This window comes from Mobula birostris, chromosome 1 (genome assembly GCF_030028105.1).
Source record: "Mobula birostris isolate sMobBir1 chromosome 1, sMobBir1.hap1, whole genome shotgun sequence".
Taxonomy (NCBI): domain Eukaryota; kingdom Metazoa; phylum Chordata; class Chondrichthyes; order Myliobatiformes; family Myliobatidae; genus Mobula; species Mobula birostris.
In genome coordinates, this window is record NC_092370.1 from 52,896,107 (window position 1) to 52,919,465 (window position 23,359).

The window sequence follows — 23,359 nt, forward strand, 5'->3', positions numbered from 1 at the left end:
CGTGAAACTGGTAGAACTGGAAGGCGGACGGTGAAAGTTGCAGCGCGGTGTCTTACTGGGAGGGAGAATGGCTGCGGCAGCGGACGGAGCCCAGCGGCAGCTGCTCAAGTTGTACAGTCTGCTGGCAGACAAGGACAGCAAAAACGCGTCTGTGGAATCCCACAATGTTATCACCAACCTCAGCCACGACTTTCTGGATACCAGTAATGAAAGCAGGCTGGGTGCGTATATGCATTACATAGTCATACTTTATTGATCCCGGGGGAAATTGGTTAAATTAAGATCGCTTATTAGTGAAGCGACAGTTTCATTTGTGTGTTTCTTTCATCCCAGTTCCTGGGATTACTCATTGTAGAAAAACCAGTTCTCCGAGGAAGTCTCATTAACGATAAACCAGAAAATTAAACGCGTCGTTCCCGATCTCCCAAGTTGTCATCCAAGTGAAATCTTTGGAAAGGCCGCAATATAATTGCACTTCCGGCAACAAGAGACGACACTAGGCACAAGTAATAGTTCTGTAGCCGTAGATTGCAGAACAATAATTAGACTCTAGGATTCTAAAGCTGCAGTCCAAAATCGGGGGAAAAACTCCGAAAACGATAGACACGATTGAGTATAAGGACTATTAAAAACAGACGAAGCAAATCACCAATTTTGCAGACTGCTTTTAGTAGAATTCATAGATACTGTGTCTGCAGAAGAAATATAAGCTTCATTCGCTTGAAGATTATTTTTCCCAAATTGGTCTGTTACAATAGTGACTGAGCGCTTAATTTTATAGTATGCAAAATAAGTTTAAACTTGCTGATCTCGGTATTTTTAAAATGTGGCCTAATTTTAAAAAATTACTAATATTTTGAATTTTACTTGAATGGGGTATGGATATAACTGGCAATGTTCACATTTAATGACCATTGTTAACTGCCTGTGAAACAAAGAACGAGTTCACACGACTTATAAATCTGGTTAAGGATGACAGACATTAGTGAACCAAATGAGTGTTTTCTTTTATATAACAATTGTTTATCTTTATTGTTACTGTTGTGGAATCTAATTTTTGTCCTCGAATTGAATTGACTTTATTATTGAATTGAATTTACTTACATCCTTTGTATACATGAGTAAAAATCTTTATGTTACATCTCCGTCTAAATGTGCAATTATAGTAATGTATAATAAATATTATTTACAACAGTTTAGTCAGTATAACATAGAAATGCAGCTGTGTCAGCATAAATTAAGCAATCTGATGGCCTGGTGGAAGAAGCTGTCCCGGAGCCTGTTGGTCCTGGCTTTTAGGCTACGGTACTGTTTCCCGGATGGTAGCAGCTGGAACAGTTTGTGGTTGGGGTGACTCAGGTCTCCAATGGTCCTTCGGACCCTTTTTACACACCTGTCTTTGTAAATGACCTGAATAGTGGGAAGTTCACATCTACAGATGCGCTGGCTGTCCGCACCACTCTCTGCAGAGACCTGTGATTGAGGGAAGTACAGTTTCTGTACAAGGCGGTGATGCAGCAGTTAACTATGGCCACCTCTCGCTTTGGCTTCTGCGTGTTCTTTGGCAGCAGCAAAATGGAGGAGTGATGTGATTTTCCAAACGGAGGTTAAAGGAGCGCTTTGTAAACATTGCGGAAGGGAGAGTAGCAGTGGTCGAGTATGCTATCTCCCTGTGTGCTCACCTGCACGTGTTGACAAAACTTCGAAGACACTTCAGTCAGTGACGCTCTATTGTTTAATACTTGGGTATTACAAAACGGGGACCACTTGTCCATTCGGCCCATGCTGGCTCCTATTCCCCATCACAGTAGGTAATTTACAGGAGACAATTAACCTCCAGACATATCTGGTTTGTGGGGAAGAAACAACAGCACCCAGTAGAAACCCATATGGTGACAGGTGCGCTATCTACACAGATGGCACCGGAGAATTGAATTGCTTGACTTGTCAAGCAGCACCATTGACTACTATTCTGACCTGTTGCCCAACCCTGTGGATTTAAGCTACTCAGCTGCAGCAGTCAAATTCAAACTTGGGTGTTTGGATCACTGTTTCAAAAATGACAACTAATCCAATAACAGAAACAACCACTCTGCTACACACTTTTGTAAATAATTTGACCCAAAACAAGGACAAATCCATTCTATCTTTGGGGGACATTAAATGCAGGTTAAAAATTGAATCAATTATCGAAGGTACATGTGGTAACTGTGGTAGAACTTTTTGTGATATTTTGTTAGTTATGTTGGGTGGAGGTTGATTTTAATCCCCTTCGAGTAGCTCCCAGTTTATTGACATCACATACAGATTTGTCAGTAGACATCTAAAATGGAAGTTAAAAGTTTCAAATACTGTGTTAGATTTAGGCATGAGAGCTGAGGAAGGAAGATTCCTGGGAACTAAAAGGCGAGTTGCATAATGATCTATAATAACTATTCTGCTATTTGACATGAGAGGACTTGTACATTTATACTGTCCATTTAGAAAAAATAGTACATAGCTTTTCTATATTTTTTGATTATATTGACCTACCAGGATAACATTGCTGTGTTTCAAAATTTGCACTGGATTTGTTCATTCTATATCTTCATATCCTATTGTTTCTGTTTTGGTTGAATCTACCACATCTAGTTTTATCTCCTTTTGCTCTTGCATGACATCTTTCCCTGTATCAAGGTTAACTAATTGAAGTTCTTTCAGTCTCTTTTGTTTTTTGATCCTCGCAGTTGGTCTCTCTATCGTTCTCCATCTCTGGTCAAATTGGAAGGTGAAAATGCCTCCCTCATGTATTGGTGCCCAGTCCTGGCACGTTACACAAGACAAACAAGAAAAGATCTGCAGATGCTGGAAGTCTGAGCAACACACACAAAATGCTGGAGGAACTTATCAGACCAGGCAGCATCTATGGAAAAAAGTACAGTAGACATTTCAGCTTGAAACATTGACTGTATTTTTTTCCATAGATGCTGCCTCTAATGCTGAGTTCCTCCAGCATTTTGTGTGTGTTGTTCATCTTACACAAGATGTTGCAAAGTACAAAGTAAAATTTATTAACAGAGTGCATACATGTCACTACATACAACCCTGACATCCTTTTTCTGTGGGCATACTTAGCAAATCTATAGAACAGTAACTGTAAACAAACTGTGCAAATGTAGATATAAATAAATAGCAATAAATACAAGCATGAAATAACAATATAACAGAGTCCTTAAATGAGTGTAGCTATCCCCTTTTGTTCAAGGGCCTGTTGGTTAAGGGGTAGTAACTGTTCTTGAACCTGTTCTTTAAATTCATGGGTATTACTATCTCAGGTCCTCTGAGATAGTGACAACCATGAATTTAAAGTTACTGACCCTCTCCCCCTCTGATCCTCCAGTGATTACTGGTTCATGGACCTCTGGTTTCCCTCTCTTGAAGTCTACAATCAGCTCTTTAGCCTTATTGACGTTGAGTGTGAGGTTGTTGTTATTATACCACTCAGCCAAGTTTTCAATCTCCCTCCTGTATGCTGATTCATCACCCCCTTTGATGCAGCCCACAACAGCGGTGTCATCATCAAACTTGTATATGGTATTGGAACTGTACTTAGCCGTACAGTCATAGGTGTAAAGCGAGTAGAGTAGAGGGCTAAGTACACTTCCCTGTGGTATTCCTGTGCTGTTGGAGATTGTGGAGGAGATGTTTTCGCCAATTCATACCAACTGGGGTCTGCACTTGAGGAAATCCAGAATCCAATTGCACAAGGGGGTATTGAGGCCCAGGTCTTGGAGCTTATTGATTAGTTATGAGGGGGTGATGGTGTTAAATGCCGAGCTGTAATCGATAAAGAGTATCTTGATGTATGCATCTTTGCTGTCCAGGTGTTACGGTGTTGTGTGAAGAGTTAACGAGATAGCATCTGCTGTAGACGTGTTGCTTTGGTAGGCGAATTAAAGCAGATCCAAGTTGCCATTCAGACAAGAGCTGGTATACTTCATCACCAGCCTCTCAAAACACTCATCACTGTGGATGATAGTCATTTAGACAGGTTGCCACTGGGTGATAGTCATTTAGACAGGTTACCACACTCTTGTTGGGCACGTGGCCAAGTGGTTATGGTGTTCGGCTAGTGATCTGAAGGTCATTAGTTCGAGCCTCAGCTGTGGTAGCATGTTTGTGTCCTTGAGCAAAGCACTTAACCACACATTGCTCTAGTGTCTGTGCGAGGAGTGGTGCCCCACACAGACTTCCAAACTGCACCTTGTAAGGTGTGAAAATGCCTGATGCAGGCCTCTCATGGTCTGAGTCGACGTTCCCTCCCTACCCCACTACCCTCCCCTCTTGGCACCTGTACAATAGAATCTTGCTTGAAGCAGGTGGGTACCACACAATGTGGGAGTGAGAAGTTGACAGTATCCGTGAATATCTAGAGACGGGCGGACTTGAGGTTGGTGCCGCCGCCTGGTGCATTGTAGGAGACAGCTCGAAAGCAGCAAGCTGGCTGCTGGTTGTGTGCCCAGAGACCCGAGTTCTTTGGGCACAGAGCTCAGAAGAAGCGATGCAACAGACTTTTAACACCATAAATTGACGAGTTGTTTGTTATGTCTCCCCTCTCGCTGTGAAACAGGGACATCTCTTAGGGAGAGAGAGCCTGTGGTATGTCGAATACCGGGTGGACGAGTAGTCCTTGGGCACTGCAAGTCTGTTCCTTTATCGATGCTTTGCTACATGCTTGAGCGCTTGGTGGGGCCGCTGTTGTTTTTTTGCTGGTGGGGGAGGTGGGGTTGTTGCTTTGCTGCTGCTTATGCGTGGGGGGAGCTGGGGGGGCTTAGGGGTTCTAACATTTAACTGTCATTCATTCTTCGGGGCACTGCTCTGTTTTTGTGGATGATTGCAAAGAAAAAGTATATTGTATCCATTTCTCTGACATTAAATGCACCTATTGAAACCTAGTGAACACACCAGCCAATTGGTCGGCACAGGTCTTCAGTACTCAGCTAGGTACTCCGTCCTGACCAGATGCTTTCCTTAAATTCACTCTCTTGAAGTTAGTCCTTACGTCATCTACAGATACTGAGTCTAAAGGATCATTATAATGGTTGCTCCCTGTTCTGGTGGTCAACGCGAGCATAGAAGGTATTGAGCTCACCTGGAAGCGAAGCTGTGCTGTCCCTTATGTCACAAGATTTAACTTTGTAGGAGGTTATGGCATTCAAACCCTGCCACAGCTGTCGAGCATCCCTCGTTGATTCAAGTCTAACCTGGAATCTCCACTTCACTCGAGAGTTGTTTTCCTGGTGATCATACCTGCACTTCTTGTAACATTCTTGATCTCCTGACTTCTGTGCTTCTGATCTGGCTCTCAGAGGTTCTGGATTTCATTGTTCATTCAGGGCTTCTAACTGGGGAAAACTCTGAACAATTTTGTGGGGACGCAGTCACCCACAGCTGCTTTAATAAAGTCTGTAACACCCCTGATGTCGTCATTCAGGTACTCAGATGACTTCTTGAACACGGCCCAGTCCACTGACTCAAGGTAATCCTGTTACCATTCCTCAGCCTCCTGCGATCACCTTTGATCTCTGGAGTTTGCTCTTTAGGCTCTGTCTAACTAGTAGGAGTACAGCTAAGTGATTCAGCTTGCCAAAATGGAAGGAACGAGAGGTATTCTTTCTCATAGTATAGCAGTGAACTAGTGTTCTAGGACTGCTGGTGCAACAGGTTACGTGCTGGTGATAATCGAGCAGGGTTTTCTTCAGACAGGCCTGGTTAAAGTCACTGACTATAATTTGAAATGCGTCGGGATGGGCTGTTTCTTGTTTACAGACAGCATCGTAGAGTTTCGTCAGTGCTTGTTTGTAATTGGCCACAGGTGGTATGTAAACTGCGGTCAAGATCACAGATGAGAATTCTCGAGGAAAGTAGAATGGTCTACATTTAATTGTTAGTTGTTCTATGTCAGGAGAACAAGAAGTTGGCATAACTCCAGTGTCCTTTCATTAACGAGCATTGACTAAAAAATAATACATCGCCACCTTTTCCTTACCAGAATTCGAGGTTCGATCCATTCTGAAAATCATAAAGCCTTTTGGTCGGATAGCTACATCTGGCGTGTTCGCTGTTAATCAAGTCTCAGTGCAACAAACAATTGAGATCTGCCTCAGATACAGCAACCTTGCCCTGAGGTCATCTATCTTATTTTCAGGTGATTGTACGTTCTAAGAAGCTGCTCAGTTGAGGAGGGCTCATCCCTGTACTTCAGCCTGCTTTGAATCCCACCTCTCCTTTTGTGTTTTCGGCCTAGCTGCTCTGTGCTTAAGCTTTGAATGTGAGACCTGAAGATCATTGATGTAGTTTCCTACTTGCCCATTCACTTATTACTTTTGTTATAGGAAGAGAGCTCCACTCACTCACATTAATCTGGAAAACAAGTTTTGGTTCACCTGCTTTAATTGGACAACGGCACAGCTACACCTAATCTAGATTCTTCCACATGTGGAAACATCCTCTCCACATCTGATGTACATAGTATCAAATTTATAAGATAATTTCATTCTGATACAGTTAACATTGAAGTGATATTAAATTTGTAATGAACTAATAAGACAGGGGTCTTGGCACTTACTGTAAGTGTTAGGCAATTAAGCTAAGCAGATTTTCATTAAGAATAGAACAAAATATTTTTCACAAGAAGAATGGCAAATTCTTATGTCATGTTTAAAAATTTGATTACCAATATAATAAAGATTTTATCTCTTTTCATACACTGAAGTATACTTTGTACATAAAAATATCTTTGTTATTAATTCATATGCCTTGTAAGGAGAATGTGGAATGGTAAAATCAGCACAGGATTGGTGTGTAACAATGTTTTTAGCTTTATTCTTCTATGCAAGCAGGTCTATGGATTTCTACATCTGCTTTCTGTTGGGCAATCTTGATTTTGTCTCTGCTAACATAGTTAGGTGCCAAATGGGAGCTTTATTCATAGTGAAATTAAAAGGTGTGTTGTCCTTTGGCTGCTTTTGTGCTCTTGTAAAACTTTGAGTGGGCTGCATTTCGAGTATTGTGTGCAATTTTGGTCACCCCAGTCCATCTTTGGACAGAGTGCAGCACAGGTTTTCCGAGATGCTGCAAGAGTCAGGGGGTGTGAGCTACAAGGAAAGGTTGGACAGACTTGGGTTGTTTTCTCTGGAGTATTGGAAGTCAAGTGGAGATCTGCAAAAAGTTGAAAAATTATGTGAGACATAGATAGAGGAGACAGTCAGAATCTTTTTTCCCCCAAGGTAGAAATGACAAGTATTTGTGGCAAGCATTTGAGGTGGGGGAGGGTCGTTTGGGGAGATTAAAGCAAGCATGAAGTACAAGGCTTTTTTTCACACAATGAGTGGTAGATGCATGGACCAGTGTACCATAGGTAGTGATGGAAACAGCTATGAAAGAGGCATTTGAGAACCTGTTAGATACACACATGAATATGCAGAAAATGGAGAGATATGGATCATATGCAGGTAGAAGAGATGTGGTTTAATTCAGCATCATGTTTGGCCAGACATCTAAGGCTGAAGTTTCCATGTTGTACAGTTCTATATGGACCTGAAAGTAGATGATGCATGATTTTTGAGGCTAGATTGTAAGATTTAATAAAGATTTCAAGGGGAGAGAAAATCTGGAAATAAAATGTATTGTAATTGAAACATTTTCAATTTTGAAAATAAAGAATTACAAAAATAATTTATAGTCTCCTGTGATTTTTGAAGTTTGGCAATCTTCTTTATTTGATCTTAGATCAGCTTATTCACGATTCCACATCATCCCAATTGTGGCCAATGGGCAATTTCATTCTCTCATACTAGTTATCTTTTTTTTCTTGTAGTACTTTGGCACCTAGACCATTGATGCACTAGCTGCTATACAACTCAAGGGAACAGCAAACCCACTCGTGTTCCTACCAAAGATTCTCAAAGAATCAATCTTTACTCTTCTGGTCGCAAACAACAGGAATTCTGCAGATGCTGGAAATTCAAGCAACTCACATCAAAGTTGCGGTGAACGCAGCAGGCCAGGCAGCATCTCTAGGAAGAAGTACAGTCGACATTTCAGGCCGAGACCCTTCGTCAGGACTAACTGAAGGAAGAGTTAGTAAGAGATTTGAAAGTGGGAGGGGGAGTTGGAGGGGGAGATCAAAAATGATAGGAGAAGACAGTAGGGGGAGGGATGGAGCCAAGAGCTGGACAGGTGATTGGCAAAGGGAATATGAGAGGATCATGGAACAGGAGGTCCGGGGAGAAAGACAAGGAGGGGGGGAAACCCAGAGGATGGGCAAGGGGTATATTCAGAGGGACAGAGGGAAAAAAAGGAGAATGAGAGAAAGAATGTGTGTATAAAAATAAATAACGGATGAGGTACAGAGGGGAGGTGGGGCATTAGCAGAAGTGAGAGAAGTCAATGTTCATGCTATCAGGTTGGAGGCTACCCAGACGGAATTATAAGGAGTTGTGCTGGGGTGATATACTGCGTCTGGTGCTCCCGATGTGACCTTCTATATATTGGCGAGACCCGACGCACACTGGGAGACCGCTTTGCTGAACACCTATGCTCTGTCCACCAGAGAAAGCAGGATCTCCCAGTGGCCACACATTTTAATTCCACATCCTGTTCCCATTTTGACATGTCTATCCACGGCCTCCTCTACTGTAAAAATGAAATCACACTTAGGTTGGAGGAACAACACCTTATATTCCGTCTGGGTAGCCTTCAACTTGATGGCATGAATATTGACTTCTCTAACTTCTGCTAATGCCCCACTTCCCCCTCGTACCCCATCCGCTATTTACTTATATACACACATTCTTTCTCTCACTCTCCTTTTTCTCCCTCTGTCCCTCTGACTATACCCTTTGCCCATCCTCTGGGTTTCCCCCCCCCCACCTTACCTTTCACCCTGGGCCTCCTGTCCCATGATCCTCTCGTATCCCCTTTTGCCAATCACCTGTCCAGCTCTTGGCTCCATCCCTCCCCCTCCTGTCTTCTCCTATCATTTTGGATCTCCCCCTCCCCCCCCCCCACTTTCAAATCTCTTACTAACTTTTCCTTCAGTTAGTCCTGATGAAGGGTCTCGGCCTGAAACGTCGACTGTACCTCTTCCTAGAGTTTACTCTTCTGGTGTACTGTTAGCCCTTAAAATTTATGGGCCTGAGAACATCTGATGCAGAGTTACATTTTGATTGAGTTTTATCCAAATCATGCGCAGTATCTCCCTCTGCAGCCTCCTGCTGGTCTAATCTCATTGAAGAAAAGGCAAAGTGATCAACTCCAGAATTCTCCATTCTCAGGCCTGACCACAGCATGATGTTTCAATATGAAATGGACTTCATGCCAAAAATGTAATTGGCCACATGTGTGTCTCAGCCACAAATTTGCTCTTCACCTCATGCACGATCCTTCAGGGTTTTATTTTCCTTAGCCTAAATTGTATATCACAAATTACTGTCTTTTTCTCTTTATCTCAATCTTTGATCTTTCCATTATTCTTGACTATTGAATTATCCTTGTCTGCCAAAATGGTCGACAATGTTTTACTCTCTTTCTTGTGCACTTCAGTCACTTCAGAACTGCCTGAAGTAATTGTCACTACAAAAAAAACTTAAATCCTCCAAATTTTAAAATATTATCTCATTTTTTGTCCAGATACTTCAATGATATGATTTTCATCTTTACAAATATGGCTTGTTTGAATTTTACTGGTCTACCTTTCACTACTTTTGCAAAACAGTACTGTCATGATGATTGCAGGGATTCCAAGAGTTGAGATACACATGTACTTGGGGGGACAGGGGTTGATTAGGAATAAGCAGTATGGCTTCAAGCAATCATGGCTCAAGAATTTAATTGATTCCCTTAAAGAATTAGCCAAGATGTTTAATGAGGGCAGGGCAGTAGACGTAATATTTCAGTAAAACCTTTGATAATAAGACGGTAAGACATAGGAGCGGAATTAGGCTGATTTATTAGCCCTCAGCACCGTTCTCCTGACTTCTCCCTGTAACCTTACAGAGCCTTACTAATCAAGAACCTATCAATCTCCACTTTAAATATACCCAATGACTCAGTTGCCGCAGCTGTCTGTGGCAACAAATTCCACAGATTCACCACCGTCTGGCCAGTTTCTCTTCATCTATATTCTAAAGGGGCGTCCTTGTATTTTGAGGTCGTGCTTGCTGATCCTGTAGGAAACATCCTCTCCATGTCAGTTCTATCTCTGTTTTTCAATATTTAATAGATTTCAATGAGATTCTCACTCATGCTCCAAAACTCCAGCAAGTACAGCCCAGAGCCATCAAACGCTCTTCATACATTAACCCTTTCATTCCTGGGGTCAACTTACTTTTCCTCACATACTCCACAGCTTCCCTTTATCTCCGCACTAAAGGGTAATTTGTAGTAACCATTTGGCCACCAGCTCATCTTTGTAAGAGGAAATTGGAGCACCCCTCAAAAGCCAATGAGATTGTGCGAGAATATGTGAATTCCCCAGAATCAGCCCTCATGCACAGATTGTACGATGTCGTAGGTTGCTATAGAAAATTAGATCGCGTGGGATCCAGGGAGACCAAGTTACTTGTGCATGCAATTGGCTTGACGAGAGTAGAGAATGAAGATGAAAAAATAACTTTTTAGACAGGAGGCTCATGTTTGTGGTGTACTTCAGGTACTGTTGCAAGGCCCATAGTAATTTGTCATCAATATCAACAATGTAGGTGAAGCCACAAAAACACGATTAGTAAGCGTATAGATGCCACTAAAAATAGATCTGTTAGGAGACAATGAAGAAGATTATAAAGAATTATATTGGTAATTAGCTGGGTACCTGGATTGAGGAATGACAGATGAAGTTCAGTTCAGATGAGTGTGAGCTATTTGCATTTTAGGAAGACTGATCAGGGTGGGACTTTCACAATAAATGGTAGGCGTTTGGGATCGTTGTTGAAGGGAGGGACCTAGGAGTATAAATATATGGTTCTGTGAAAGTGTGTCACAGTTACCCCGGGTAGTGGTGAAGCATTTTGGCTTGCTGGCTTTCATCAGTCGGGGCATTCGGATCTGAGGGCTCAATTTTGCTTTGGAATGCTGTTGTTCGCTTCCAGTGTTTGCATGATTTGTATTTTCTTTCGTTCTCTTGCTGTGCTGGTCTTTTTATTTTTTTTTTCTTTAATTGGGTTCTTTCGGATTTCTTGCATTGTGGCTACCTGTGAGCAAGCAAATCTCAAGGTTGCATCATTTATACATTCTTTGACAATAAATAGTCATAGTCATACTTTATTGATCCCAAGGGAAATTGGTTTTCATTACAGTTGCACCATAAATAATTAAATAGTAATAAAACCATATAGTTAAATAGTAATATGTAAATATGTCAATAAATTATGAAATAAGTCCAGGACCAGCCTTTTGGCTCAGGGTGTCTGACCCTCCAAGGGAGGAGTTGTAAGTTTGATGGCCACAGGCAGGAATGACTTCCTATGATGCTCTGTGTTGCATCTCGGTGGAATGAGTCTCTGGCTGAATGTACTCCTGTGCCCACCCAGTACATTATGTAGTGGATGGGAGACATTGTCCAAGATGGCATGCAACTTGGACAGCATCCTCTTTTCAGACACCACCGTCAGTGAGTCCAGTTCCATCCCCACAACATCACTGGCCTTATGAATGAGTTTGTTACACGTGAAACTTGAGTATAGAAGTTGGGATGTTATGTTGCACTTGTACAAGAAATTGGTGAGGCAACATTTGGATTCCAGGATTGAATGGCTTGTCATATGAAGATTGTTTGACTGCTCTGGGCCTGTATTCACCAGAATTCAGAAGAGTGAGGGGTGATCTCATTGAGACCTATTGAATGGTGAAAGGCCTTGATAGAATGGATGTGGAAAGGATGCTTCCTCTGGTGGGAGAGTCTAAGTCCCTAGGGGACAGCCTCGGAATAGAGGGGCATACTCTTACAATGGAGATAAGGAGGAATTTCTTTAGCCAGAGAGTGGTGAATATGTGGAATTCTTTGCCAAAGGCAGCTGTGTCTTTATGTATATTTAAGGCAGAGGTTGATAGGTACTTGATTGGTCAGGGCGTGAAGGGATATGGGGTAAAGGCAGGAGATTTGGGCTGAGAGGAAAATTGGGTCAGCTGTGATGAAATGAAAGGGTGGAGCAGATTTGATGGGCCAAATGGCCTCATTCTGCTCCTATATCTTATCACATTATGGTCTAATAGTACAGTGGTCCCCAACCACTGGGCCACAAAGCATGTGCTACTGGGCTGCGAGGAAACAATATGATTTGGCGATATGAAACAATATGAGTCAGCTGCACCTTTCCTCATGCCCTGTCATGCCCACTATTGAATTTGAACGCACGTGAGGTCATTACGCACGCGTCATCCATGTTAGCGCGGGAGGAAGATCAACTCCTCGAGCTTGCAGATGACGGTGGGCTGAAAAGTATGTTTGACATAACATTTCTGCTGGCATTCTGGATCAAAGTCAAGGCTGAATATCCTGAGATAGCCACGAAAACACTGAAAACGTTGCTTCCATTTCCAACATATCTGCGAAGCGGAGTTTTCTGTAATAAATGCAACAAAAACTAAATTGCGGAATAGACTGGACATAAGGTGCCCCCTTCGACTATCGCTGTCTCCCATCACCCCTCAATGGGACCGTCTTGTTGCAGGGAAACAAGCCCAGGGCTCCCACTGATTCAGCGATATTGGTGTGTAGCAATGATTTTATATGTTCATACAGGGAAAATATGCGCTGTGTGTTTAATATCCAAATGTTACTTAAAATGTTATGATGCTATTGACTTAACACTATATTCATGCGAGGAAAATATGTGCTGTGTTTAATATTAAATTCATTAGATAAACCCTTTTAGAAACAAGATTGAGTGTATTAGCCACTTATAAGTGACTCATAGTTGACTTATCACCTATATTCCGGTTGTGATTAATACCAACTCCCGCCCCCCCCCCGCCACCGGTCGGCCGGTCCGCAAGAATATTGTCAATATTAAACCGGTCTGCGGTGCAAAAAGGGTTGGGGACCGCTGTAATAGCACAATCAGTGATGGTTACCCTGCTACAGGGAAGATACCATGATTCGTATTGGTGTTGGTTTATTATTTATACCAAGGTACAGTGAAAAATTTGTCTTGCATCCTGTTCATACGGAACAAATCCATATCACACAATACTTTGAAGTAAAACAAGATTAAAGTGTAAAAGCTTCAGAGAAAGTGCAGTGCTGGTAAACAATAAAGCGCAAGAAAAGATTTACACGGATATTGCCTGTATTGAGGGACTGAGTAATGGAGAGAGGTTGATCAGGCTTGGACTTTATTCATTTGGACCACAGGAGAATGGAGTGTTGATCTATAGAGGTGTCTAAAATAATGAGGAAGTGTAGCGGTGTGCTACACACAGCGCTAGAATAACCACATGGAGTCAGCGAGTTAGAGTCACGATGAAAGAGATTTATTCAAACTTCGCGGCCTGCTTTAAAGCCTTCCCGTTCCCGCCCTCCTCGGGCAGGACTGCTGTGGGGAATGCATATTCCCAGACCCTTTCCGCGCGCAGGATTTTCCCCCCGCTGGTGAAGATGGCCTGGCGCCCTTTCTGGGGCCGGTCCTCTGCCTGCACGCGCTGTTGTGAGCCGGTTCATGTGTGCCAGAAAGTGGGTCGTCACATAACCCCCCCCCACCCCAGAACCGGCGATACCTCCCCCAATGTCCACAGTCTGGATTGGCTTCTGTTTGGGAGGTCTGCCCCTGCGCCGCGGTGCCTGAGCCTGGACCGGCTGTGCCAAATCCACATGGGCCGGTTTGAGTCGGTCCACCATGAAAACCTCCTCTCTCCCCCCCAACGTCCAGCACGAACGTGGACCCGTTGTTCCTGATCACCTTAAACGGCCCCTCGTAGGGCCGCTGTAGCGGTGCCCGGTGTCCGCCCCGTCGTACAAAAAGAAACTTACAGTTCTGCAGGTCTTTGGGTACGCAGGTCAGGCTCTGTCCGTGCTGTGAAGTGGGGAGGGGGGCCAGGTTACCGAGCTTCTCCCATAGTCTGTCCAGGACTGCTGTGGGTTCTTCCTCTTGCCCCCTTGAGGCTGGTATGAACTCTCCTGGGACTACCAGGCATGCGCCGTACTCCAGCTCAGCCGACGAGGTGTGCAGATCCTCCTTGGGTGCCGTGCGGATTCCGAGCAGGACCCAGGGAAGCTCGTTCACCCAGTTAGGTCCCACCAGGCGGGCCATGAGAGCCGATTTCAGGTGACGCTGGAAGCGTTCCACTAGTCCGTTCGACTGTAGGTGGTAGGCAGTTGTGTGGTGTAGCTGCCATCCTAAAAGGTTGGCCATAGCCGACCACAGGCTGGAGGTGAACTGGGCGCCCCTGTCGGAGGTAATGTGGGCCGGTACCCCGAAGCGGGCTACCCACGTTGCGATCAGTGCTCGGACGCAGGATTCGGAGGTGGTGTCGGTGAGCGGGACTGCCTCTGGCCATCTGGTGAACCGGTCTATCATAGTTAGGAGGTACCGCACTCCTTGTGACACTGGCAGGGGCCCCACGATATCCACATGGATGTGGTCGAATCTCCGGCGGGTGGGTTCGAACCGCTGCGGCGGAGCCTTGGTATGCCGCTGCACCTTGGCCATTTGGCACTGCATGCACGTTTTGGCCCATTCACTGACCTGTTTACGCAGCCCATGCCACACGAACTTGTCGGCAACCAGCAGGGCGGTTGTCCTGATGGAGGGGTGCGCTAAGTTGTGAATGGACTCGAAAACCCGCCGGCGCCAGGCTGCCGGGACGACGGAGCAGGGTTGGCTGGTAGCTACGTCACAGAGTAGGGTCCTCTCACCTGGGCCTACGGGGAGGTCTTGGAGCTGCAAACCGGAGACTGCAGTCCTGTAACTGGGGATCTCAGCATCTGCCTGCTGTGCCTCTGCCAGCGCTGCATAGTCCACCCCCTGGGACAGGGCCTGTATGGTAGGTCTGGATAGTGCGTCCGCCATGACGTTGTCCTTTCCAGAGACATGCCGGATGTCCGTCGTGTACTCAGAGATGTAGGACAGATGTCGCTGCTGGCGGGACGACCAGGGGTCGGACACCTTCATGAACGCAAAGGTAAGCGGTTTGTGGTCTGTGAACGCGGTGAGGGGCCTACCTTCTAAGAAGTACCTGAAATGCCGGATTGCCAGGTATAGCGCCAATAGCTCCCGGTCGAAAGCACTGTATTTGAATTCAGGTGGTCGTAGGTGTTTGCTGAAGAATGCCAGGGGTTGCCAGCGACCCTCGATGAGTTGTTCCAGCACTCCACCGACCGCTGTGTTGGATGCGTCCACCGTGAGGGCAGTAGGAACGTCCGTTCTGGGGTGCACTAGCATCGCAGCGTTTGCCAAGGCTTCTTTGGTTTTAACGAAAGCGGTTGCAGCCTCTTCGTCCCAGGTAATGTCCTTGCCCTTACCCGACATTAGAGTGAACAGAGGGCGCATGGTTCGGGCTGCTGAGGGGAGGAAACGGTGGTAGAAATTCACCATACCCACGAATTCCTGCAGGCCTTTGATTGTGTTGGGTCAGGGGAAGTTGCAGACCGCGTCTACCTTGGCGGGCAGCAGGGTTGCCCCGTCTTTAGTAATCCTGTGGCCCAGGAAGTGGATGGTGTCGAGACCGAACTGGCATTTGGCTGGGTTGATTGTAAGGCCAAATTCGCTCAGGCAGGAGTAGAGCTGGCAGAGGTGGGACAGATGCTCCTGCCGACTACTGCTTGCTAGGAGGATGTCATCCAAAAAGATGAATGCAAAGTCCAGGTCGCGTCCCACCACGTCCATTAGCCGCTGGAAAGTCTGTGCGGCATTCTTTAAACCAAACGGCACTCGGAGGAATTCGAAAAGTCCGAATGGGGTGATAAGTGCTGTTTTGGGGATGTCGTCCGGATGTACAGGGATTTGATGATATCCCCGGACGAGGTCTACCTTGGAAAAGATCCTAGGTTTGCTGTGAAGTCTTGAATGTGCGGCACAGGGTAGCAGTCTGGCGTTGTAGCCTCGTTCAGTCTGCGGTAGTCACCACATGGTCTCCAGCCCCCCCGTTACCTTGGGCACCATGTGCAAGGGGGAGGCCCATGGGCTGTCGGACCGTCGTATGATCCCCAATTCCTCCATCTTCTTGAACTCCTCCTTCGCCAGTCAGAGCTTGTCCGTGGGAAGCCTTCGAGCACGAGCGTGGAGGGGTGGTCCCTGGGTCGGGATGTGGTGCTGTACTCCGTGTCTGGGCATGGCTGCCGTGAACTGCGGTGTCAGTACTGATGGGAAATCCGCCAGGACCCTGGTGAATTCGTCGTCGGACAGCATGTTGGAGTCCAGGTGTGGGGCTGGCAACTGTGCTTCAGCCAGGGAGAACGTCTGAAAAGTCTTGGCGTGGACTAATCGCTTCCCTTGCAGGTCGACCAGCAGGCTGTGGGCTCATAGAAAATCCGCCCCCAGGAGTGGTTGGGCCACGGTGGCCAGTGTGAAGTCCCACGTGAACCGGCTGGAGCTGAACTGTAGCCGCACCGTGTGGGTGCCGTATGTTCATATTATGCTGCCATTTGTGGCCCTCAGGGTGGGTCCCGGTTCTCTGTTGCGGGTATCATAACTCGTTGGAGGTAAGACGTTGATCTCCGCTCTGGTGTCGACCAAAAAGCGGCGTCCCGACTGCTTGTCCCAGACGTACAGGAGGCTGTCCTGATGGCCAGCCGCCGTAGCCATCAGCGGTGGCTGGCCCTGGTGTTTCCCGGGAATTTGCAGGGTGGTCTGCAGCAGCGGGCCTCTGTGCCCCACCGCTGGTGGTAGAAACACCATTGTTCGTTGGGCTCCTCACTCCCGTCGCCGGGTTTTGTAGGCTCTGCTCCCGGGCCTGGTCTGGTCTGTCGTTGGGCACGCGGCTTGGTGATCTGTGCGATGGGCGCCCCTCTCTCTTTCCTGGCATTCCACAGCACATCTGCTTGGGCCGCCACCTCCCGGGGGTTGCTGAAATCTGCGTCGGACAGCAGCAGGCATATGTCCTCGGGCAGTTGCTCTAGGAACGCCTGCTCAAACATGAGGCAGGGTTTGTGTCCTTCAGCCAGGGCCAGCATCTCGTTCATTAATGCTGACGGCGGCCTGTCTCCCAAACCATCCAGGTGCATTAAGCGGCGTGCTCGTTCGCGCCGTGAGAGTCCGAAAGTCCTTATGAGCAGGGCTTTGAATGCTGTGTATTTGCCGTCCTCCGGGGGCGACTCTATAAACTCCTCAGCTTGTGCAGTTGTCTCCTGGTCGAGTGAGCTCATCACGTAGTAGTAACGAGTGGAATCCGAGGTTATCTGCCGAATGTGGAATTGTGCTTCTGCTTGTTCGAACCATAATTGGGGTCGCAGCGTCCAGAAGCGTGGCAGTTTTAACGAAACTGCATGAACAGATGCGGCGTCGGTCATCTCTGGTCCAAATATCGTTTGGGCCGTCGGGGTCACCAATTGTAGTGGTATGCTACACACAGCGCTAGAATAACCACACGGAGTCGGCGAGTTAGAGTCGCGATGAAAGAGATCTATTCAAACTTCGCGGCCTGCTTTAAAGCCTTCCCGTTCCCACCCTCCCTGGGGCGGGATTGCTGTGGGGAATGCATATTCCCAGACCCTTTCCGCGCGCGGGATTTTCCCCCTGCTGGTGAAGATGGCCTGACGCCCTTTTTGGGGCTGGCCCTCTGCCTGCCCGTGCTGTTGTGAGCCGGTTCGTGTGTGCTAGAAAGTGGGTCGCCACAGAAGCATAGATAGGGTGAATACACACACACACACACACACACACACACACACACACACACACACACACACACACACACACACACACACAGTCTTTTCCGCAGGGTTGGGGAATGAAGAACACATCTCTGGACTGATTCTACAAGCTACAGACTCACTTTCAAAGACTCTTTACAACTTACTTTCTCTTTTTTTTTTGTGCACAATTTGGCTTCTTTTGCAAACTGGTTGTTTGTCGACCTTTGTTCCTGTATGTTTTTTTGTAAATTCCTAACAGCACAATGGGTGTACCTACATGTCAGGGACTGCAGCGATTCAAGCTAATCACCACCTTCTCAAGGGCAACTAGGAATGGGCAATAAATGCCGGCTGAGCTCGCGATGCCCATATCCTGTGAACGGGGAAAAAAAATTCTTTTTTTTTGTTCTTTGCAAGAAAATAAATCTCAAGAAAGTATAAGGTAGCATATATAAATTGCACTTTGATTTTGTTGCTGCCACTGGCAGTTTAATCTTTTTGAACCCTAATTTGTTATAATACTTAGCAGATTGTAATGGGCAGTGATTAAATTCAACAAGTATTAATAACAAAATGCTCTTGACGTTACATTTTTTTCCATAGATCTTACTTTTATTCAAATTTAGTTGTGTTTTTGTATTAGTCTTTTGTGGCCCAAATTTTGTTCCTTGTATAGTTTATTTTCCCTTTTCTGTTATTTATATGCAGCTCTGCACACCTCTTTGATATTCTCCAAGGATCAAGGATTACTGATCTTCCTTCGCAACTCACTTGGCAATGAAGATGTAAGTTTTCCATGAGAGCCAGTTTGCATTTCTTTGTGTACATATCAGCAAATGATTAGTAGTAGGAGTAGGCCACAGCCTTCTATTCAGTGAGATTGTGATCGATCAGATTGTGACTGTGTTCTCCCTTCTTGTGATAACTTTTCATTCCTTGCTTATCAAGTAACTATCCACCTCTGCTTTCGAAACATTCAAAGTCTGCTTCACTGCTCTTTGAGCAAGGGAATTGCCTCATCTTACACTCAAACAAGTGACCATTTATTTTTTACACGGTGACCACTAGTTCTGGAAACTTCTACTAGAGGAAACATTCTCAGTACATCCGTGCTATTCAAAACCCTCAGGACCTTTCTGCTTCAATCAACTCCACACTCTCTCTTGAATCCAGAGCATACAAGGCACACCTGTCCATAAGCAACCCAACCACTTCATGTGTCACTCGAGTAAGCTTTCTCTGAATTGTTTCCTTTGATTAATATACTGTACTTATAATCAGACCAGTACAATGTACCACATTCCAGGTCTTGCCTCATCAATGCCATACGTAACTGAAGCATGACCTCCTTACTTTCAAATTGAGATCTTCTCACAATATGCAAACCATTCTGTTAGCTTTCATAACTTCTTGCAATTCTTACAAGCTAGCTATTTGGGAATCAAGCATTAGGGTACCCTGAAGACTTTGTATCCCAGAGCTATGCAATCCCTCACCATTCATTTAATGTTTTTTCATGCCAAGATGTTTAATTCCGTAGTTTCTGATGTGTGATGTATTTAACGTAGAGGAACAGGCAGCTTGGCGCACAATGTCTGTGTCAAGCAGGATGCCAAATTAAACTGATCCCTTTTGCTGGATGTGATCCATGTCTCTCCACTCCAGCATTTTCATGTGCTTATCTAAAAGACTCTTAAACAGCGTTATTATGTCTGCTTCCACCACCATCCCCGGAAGCACATTTCAGGCACCTTCAGCTCTCATTGTGGGGGAAAAAACTTGCCCTGTACATCTTCTTTAAATGTTCTCCCTTTCGTCCTAAGGCTATGCCCTTTTGCATTTGCCATTCATACTCTGGGAAAAATTTTTTGACTGTCTGCCCTATCTATGCCTCTCATAATTTTCTAAACTTCTATCAGGTGTCCCCTCAGTCTCTGAAACTCCAGAGAAGACAATCTTAAGTTTGTTCAACCTTTCTTGATGGTTGATATCCACTAGTCCACACAGTATCATGGCAAACCTTCATTACCACTCTTCTCTACAGGAATTGCCACTTTTAGGGATCAATGGACAAGAGCCCCAAGATCCTTCTGCACATCAGTGCTTTTAAGAGTCCTACTGTTAAATTTATGCCTTTCCCTTGTATTTGACTTCCCAACGTGCAACACCATGCATTTGCCCAGGTGAAATCCCATCTGCTATTTCTCTAGCTATATCTGTAATTAGTCCTGTAAGTTATCTTGCTGTTTTTCACGATCACAGGATAGTCCAGAGCACAGCACTGTTAATGAAACATGGTTCCTATTATAACGTGGCAAATGAAATAGCCAATTTAGCCAAAATGGGTTTGGAAAAGAGTAAATTGATGGTAATGAGAAATGAGCAGACTTTGTGCAATGTTCTTTGTAATCTAGACTGGCGTACTAGTATTGTAGGAACTTTAATCTATTGAAGGTCCTCCCTTTTGGATGAAATGCTATATCAAAAACTTATCTATTCCCTCTGTTAGAAATAAAAAAAATCTCAAGGCACTACTTTGGAGAGCAAAACCGTTTCTTTCTTTTGCTCTTTTAATAAAACGAATTTACTCTTCTTCAAAGTAGTACCCTGAGATCCTTTATGTCCACTTGAGAGAATAGTTAAATCTTTAATATAATATTTCATCTAGAAGGCAGGACCTTCAACAGAGTAACCCTCAGTACAGCACTGATATGTCAGTCTATTACAAAGAATATTTAACAGGTCTTTCAGTCCACAATATTGTGCCAGACTAATTAAATTAGTTATTAAATGCCTAACTAAGCTAATCCCTTCTTCCTACCTCATGTGCCTATCTATGAGCTTCTCAAAAACCACTATCTTATTTGCCACCAGGACTATCCCAGGCACTTAAACTCTCTGTGTAGAAATAAAAACTTATCCCACACCTCTCCTTTGAACTTAACCCCCTCACCTAAACGCATGCCTTTGGTGTTAGCCATTTCAACCCCAAGAAAAAGTTACTGGCAGATTATTCTGTCTATGCCTCTCTTAATTTTATAAGCTTCTATCAGATCTCTCAACCTCTACCAAAAAAAAACAAATTTGTCCAAGCTCTCCTTATAACGTTTCCCCTCTAATCCAGACAGCAATCAGGTAAGTCTCTTCTGCACCCTTGTCTCCGAAGCCTTGATTACTCCCAACCTAATCACAGGACAAGTTACAATGACCAATTAACCTAACCGGTACATCGTTAGACTGTGGGAGGTAACCAGAGCACCTGGGGAAAGCCCACGCATTCCACTGGGAGGACGTGCAGAGACTCCTTACAGAACAGCGTGGGAATTGAACTCCGGAACGCCACGGGCTGTAATAGCTAACCACTATTCTACCACAGTCTGCAACATAACTTCCTGACTTGTGAACTCATTTCCTTGACTAATAAAAGCAAGCACATCTAATGTGTTTTTTTTTTTATAATCACCCCTATCAACCTGTGTAGCCACTTTCAGGAAACTAAGGTCTTGGACCTCAAGATCCCTCTGCACATCATCACTATTGAGGATCTTACTATTAACTGTGTATTGGCCCTTTACACTTAATCTTCCAAAGTGCAACACTTGGTGAGGTTAAACTCCCATCTGCCATTTCTGTAACCACATCTACAACTGATCTATAATCCGCTGTGCCTTTTAGCAGACCCAACATCAACATATCTTCACATCATCATACCATCTACATTTTCATCTGGGTTTTATGCATATATACAATCACAAGTAGCAACAGTGGCAATATTAATTCCTGCAGAATACCATTATTCACAGTCCTCTAGTCAGGAAAAGTCCCTTCAACCACCACACTCTGTCTACTATAGGCAAGCCAATCCTGAATGCAAACAGCCATTTCACCTTGGATCCCATGCAGCTTAATATTCTGAATGAACCTCCCATGAGAGACTGTGTCAAATGCCTTTCTAAAATCCAAGTAGGCAACATTCTCAATCACTTCATCATCTCGAAAAACTTAACCAAGTTAGTAAGAGATGATTTCCAGGCACAAAGTCATGCTGACTTACCTAATTCAGCAATGGTTTTCCAAGTGCTCCTAAGTCCTACCCTTAATAATCCTCTCTAGTGAGACTCATTGGAAAACAGTTTCCAGAATGATCCCAATTTCGCTTGAGTAATGGAAAACAAATATGTGCATGAACTCAAACACGAGGAAATCTGCTGATGCTGGAATTTCAAGCAACATAAAAGTGCATGAACTGATCTTGAACCCACTGCCTCAGGTGAGAGTAACATGAACTGAGGCAAGCCTAATTGATTATTTCAATGTTTTATTGGTTTTGTAAACTATTATTTGTCATTCTAAGAAAATCTGTTTTGTTTTGATTTTTTAGTTTCGAGACTGTAGAGAAGAAGTTTTGAAGTTAGTTACTGCATTTGTTGAAAAGATTAAAAAGGCTGTTAGACCACATGCCAATGAAATCAAGGTAAGAGATTTTGTGCTATTATTTAAATAAACCTATCGAGATATACGCAGAATTTTAGACCATAAGACCAAAGTTTGAAAAAAATTATTGTACATATAAGGCATACTCAATAAATCCATAATAGAATAATAACCTTAAAAGAACCAATAAAAGACGGCACCAACTTGGGCTTTCAACCGGTGTGCAATAGACAACAAATTGCGCAAATATAAAAAGACAGAAAATAATAAATAAGCAATAAATATCGAGAACATGAGACAAAGAGTCCTTGAAAGTGAGTCATAAGTTGTGGGGCAAGTGAAGATGAGTGAAGTTATCCTCTTTGGTTCAAGGGTCTCATGGTTGAGGGGTAATAGCTGTTCCTGAACATGGTGGTGTGGGCCCTGAGACTCCCGTACCTTCTTCCTGATAGCAATAGCGAGAAGAGAGTATGACCATGGTGGTGGGGATCCCTGATGATAGATGCTGCTTTCCTGCTTCATATAGATGTGCTCAATGGTGGGGAGTGTTTTGCCCGTGATGGAATGGGCCATATCCACTACTTTTTGTAGGATTTTCTGGTCATTAGCATAGGTGTTTCCAGTCCAGGCTGTGATGCAGCCAGTTAATATACTCACCACCACACATCTATAGAAGTTTGTCAGAGTTTTAGATATCATGTTGAAACTTTGCAAACTCCTAAGAAAGTAGAGGTGCTGCTGTGATTTCTTTGTAATTGCACTTATGTTCTAAGATCAGGATAGGTTATCTGAAATGGAAACACAGAAGAATCTGAAGTTATTGATCTTCTCTGCCTCTGATCCTCCGATGAGGACTGGCTCATGGACCTCTGGTATTCTCCTCCTGGTCAATAATCAGCTGTTTGGTTTGACTGACATTGAGTAAGACGTAGTTGTTGTGGCACCACTCAGCCAGATTTTCAATCTCCTTCCTATATGCTGATTTGTCACCACCTTTGATTTGGCCAACGACAGTGGTGTCGTCAGCAAACTTGAATATGGCATTGGAGATGTGCTTAGCCACACTGTCATAAGTATAAAGTGAGTAGTGCAGAGGGC

General features: G+C 44.5%; 1 protein-coding gene across 2 annotated transcripts in view; it reads left to right on the forward strand.

Annotated features, from left to right (window-relative positions):
* The first annotated feature begins 67 nt into the window (after nucleotides 1–67).
* Nucleotides 68–23,359, forward strand: part of prkdc (protein kinase, DNA-activated, catalytic subunit) — a 284,436-nt gene continuing 261,144 nt past the window's right edge. For both annotated transcript variants that reach the window (XM_072255124.1, XM_072255135.1), the window contains exons 1-3: nucleotides 68–221; nucleotides 18,536–18,612; nucleotides 22,209–22,301. In XM_072255124.1, coding sequence (XP_072111225.1) covers nucleotides 68–221; nucleotides 18,536–18,612; nucleotides 22,209–22,301 — 324 coding nt within the window. The remainder of the gene's footprint in view (nucleotides 222–18,535; nucleotides 18,613–22,208; nucleotides 22,302–23,359) is intronic.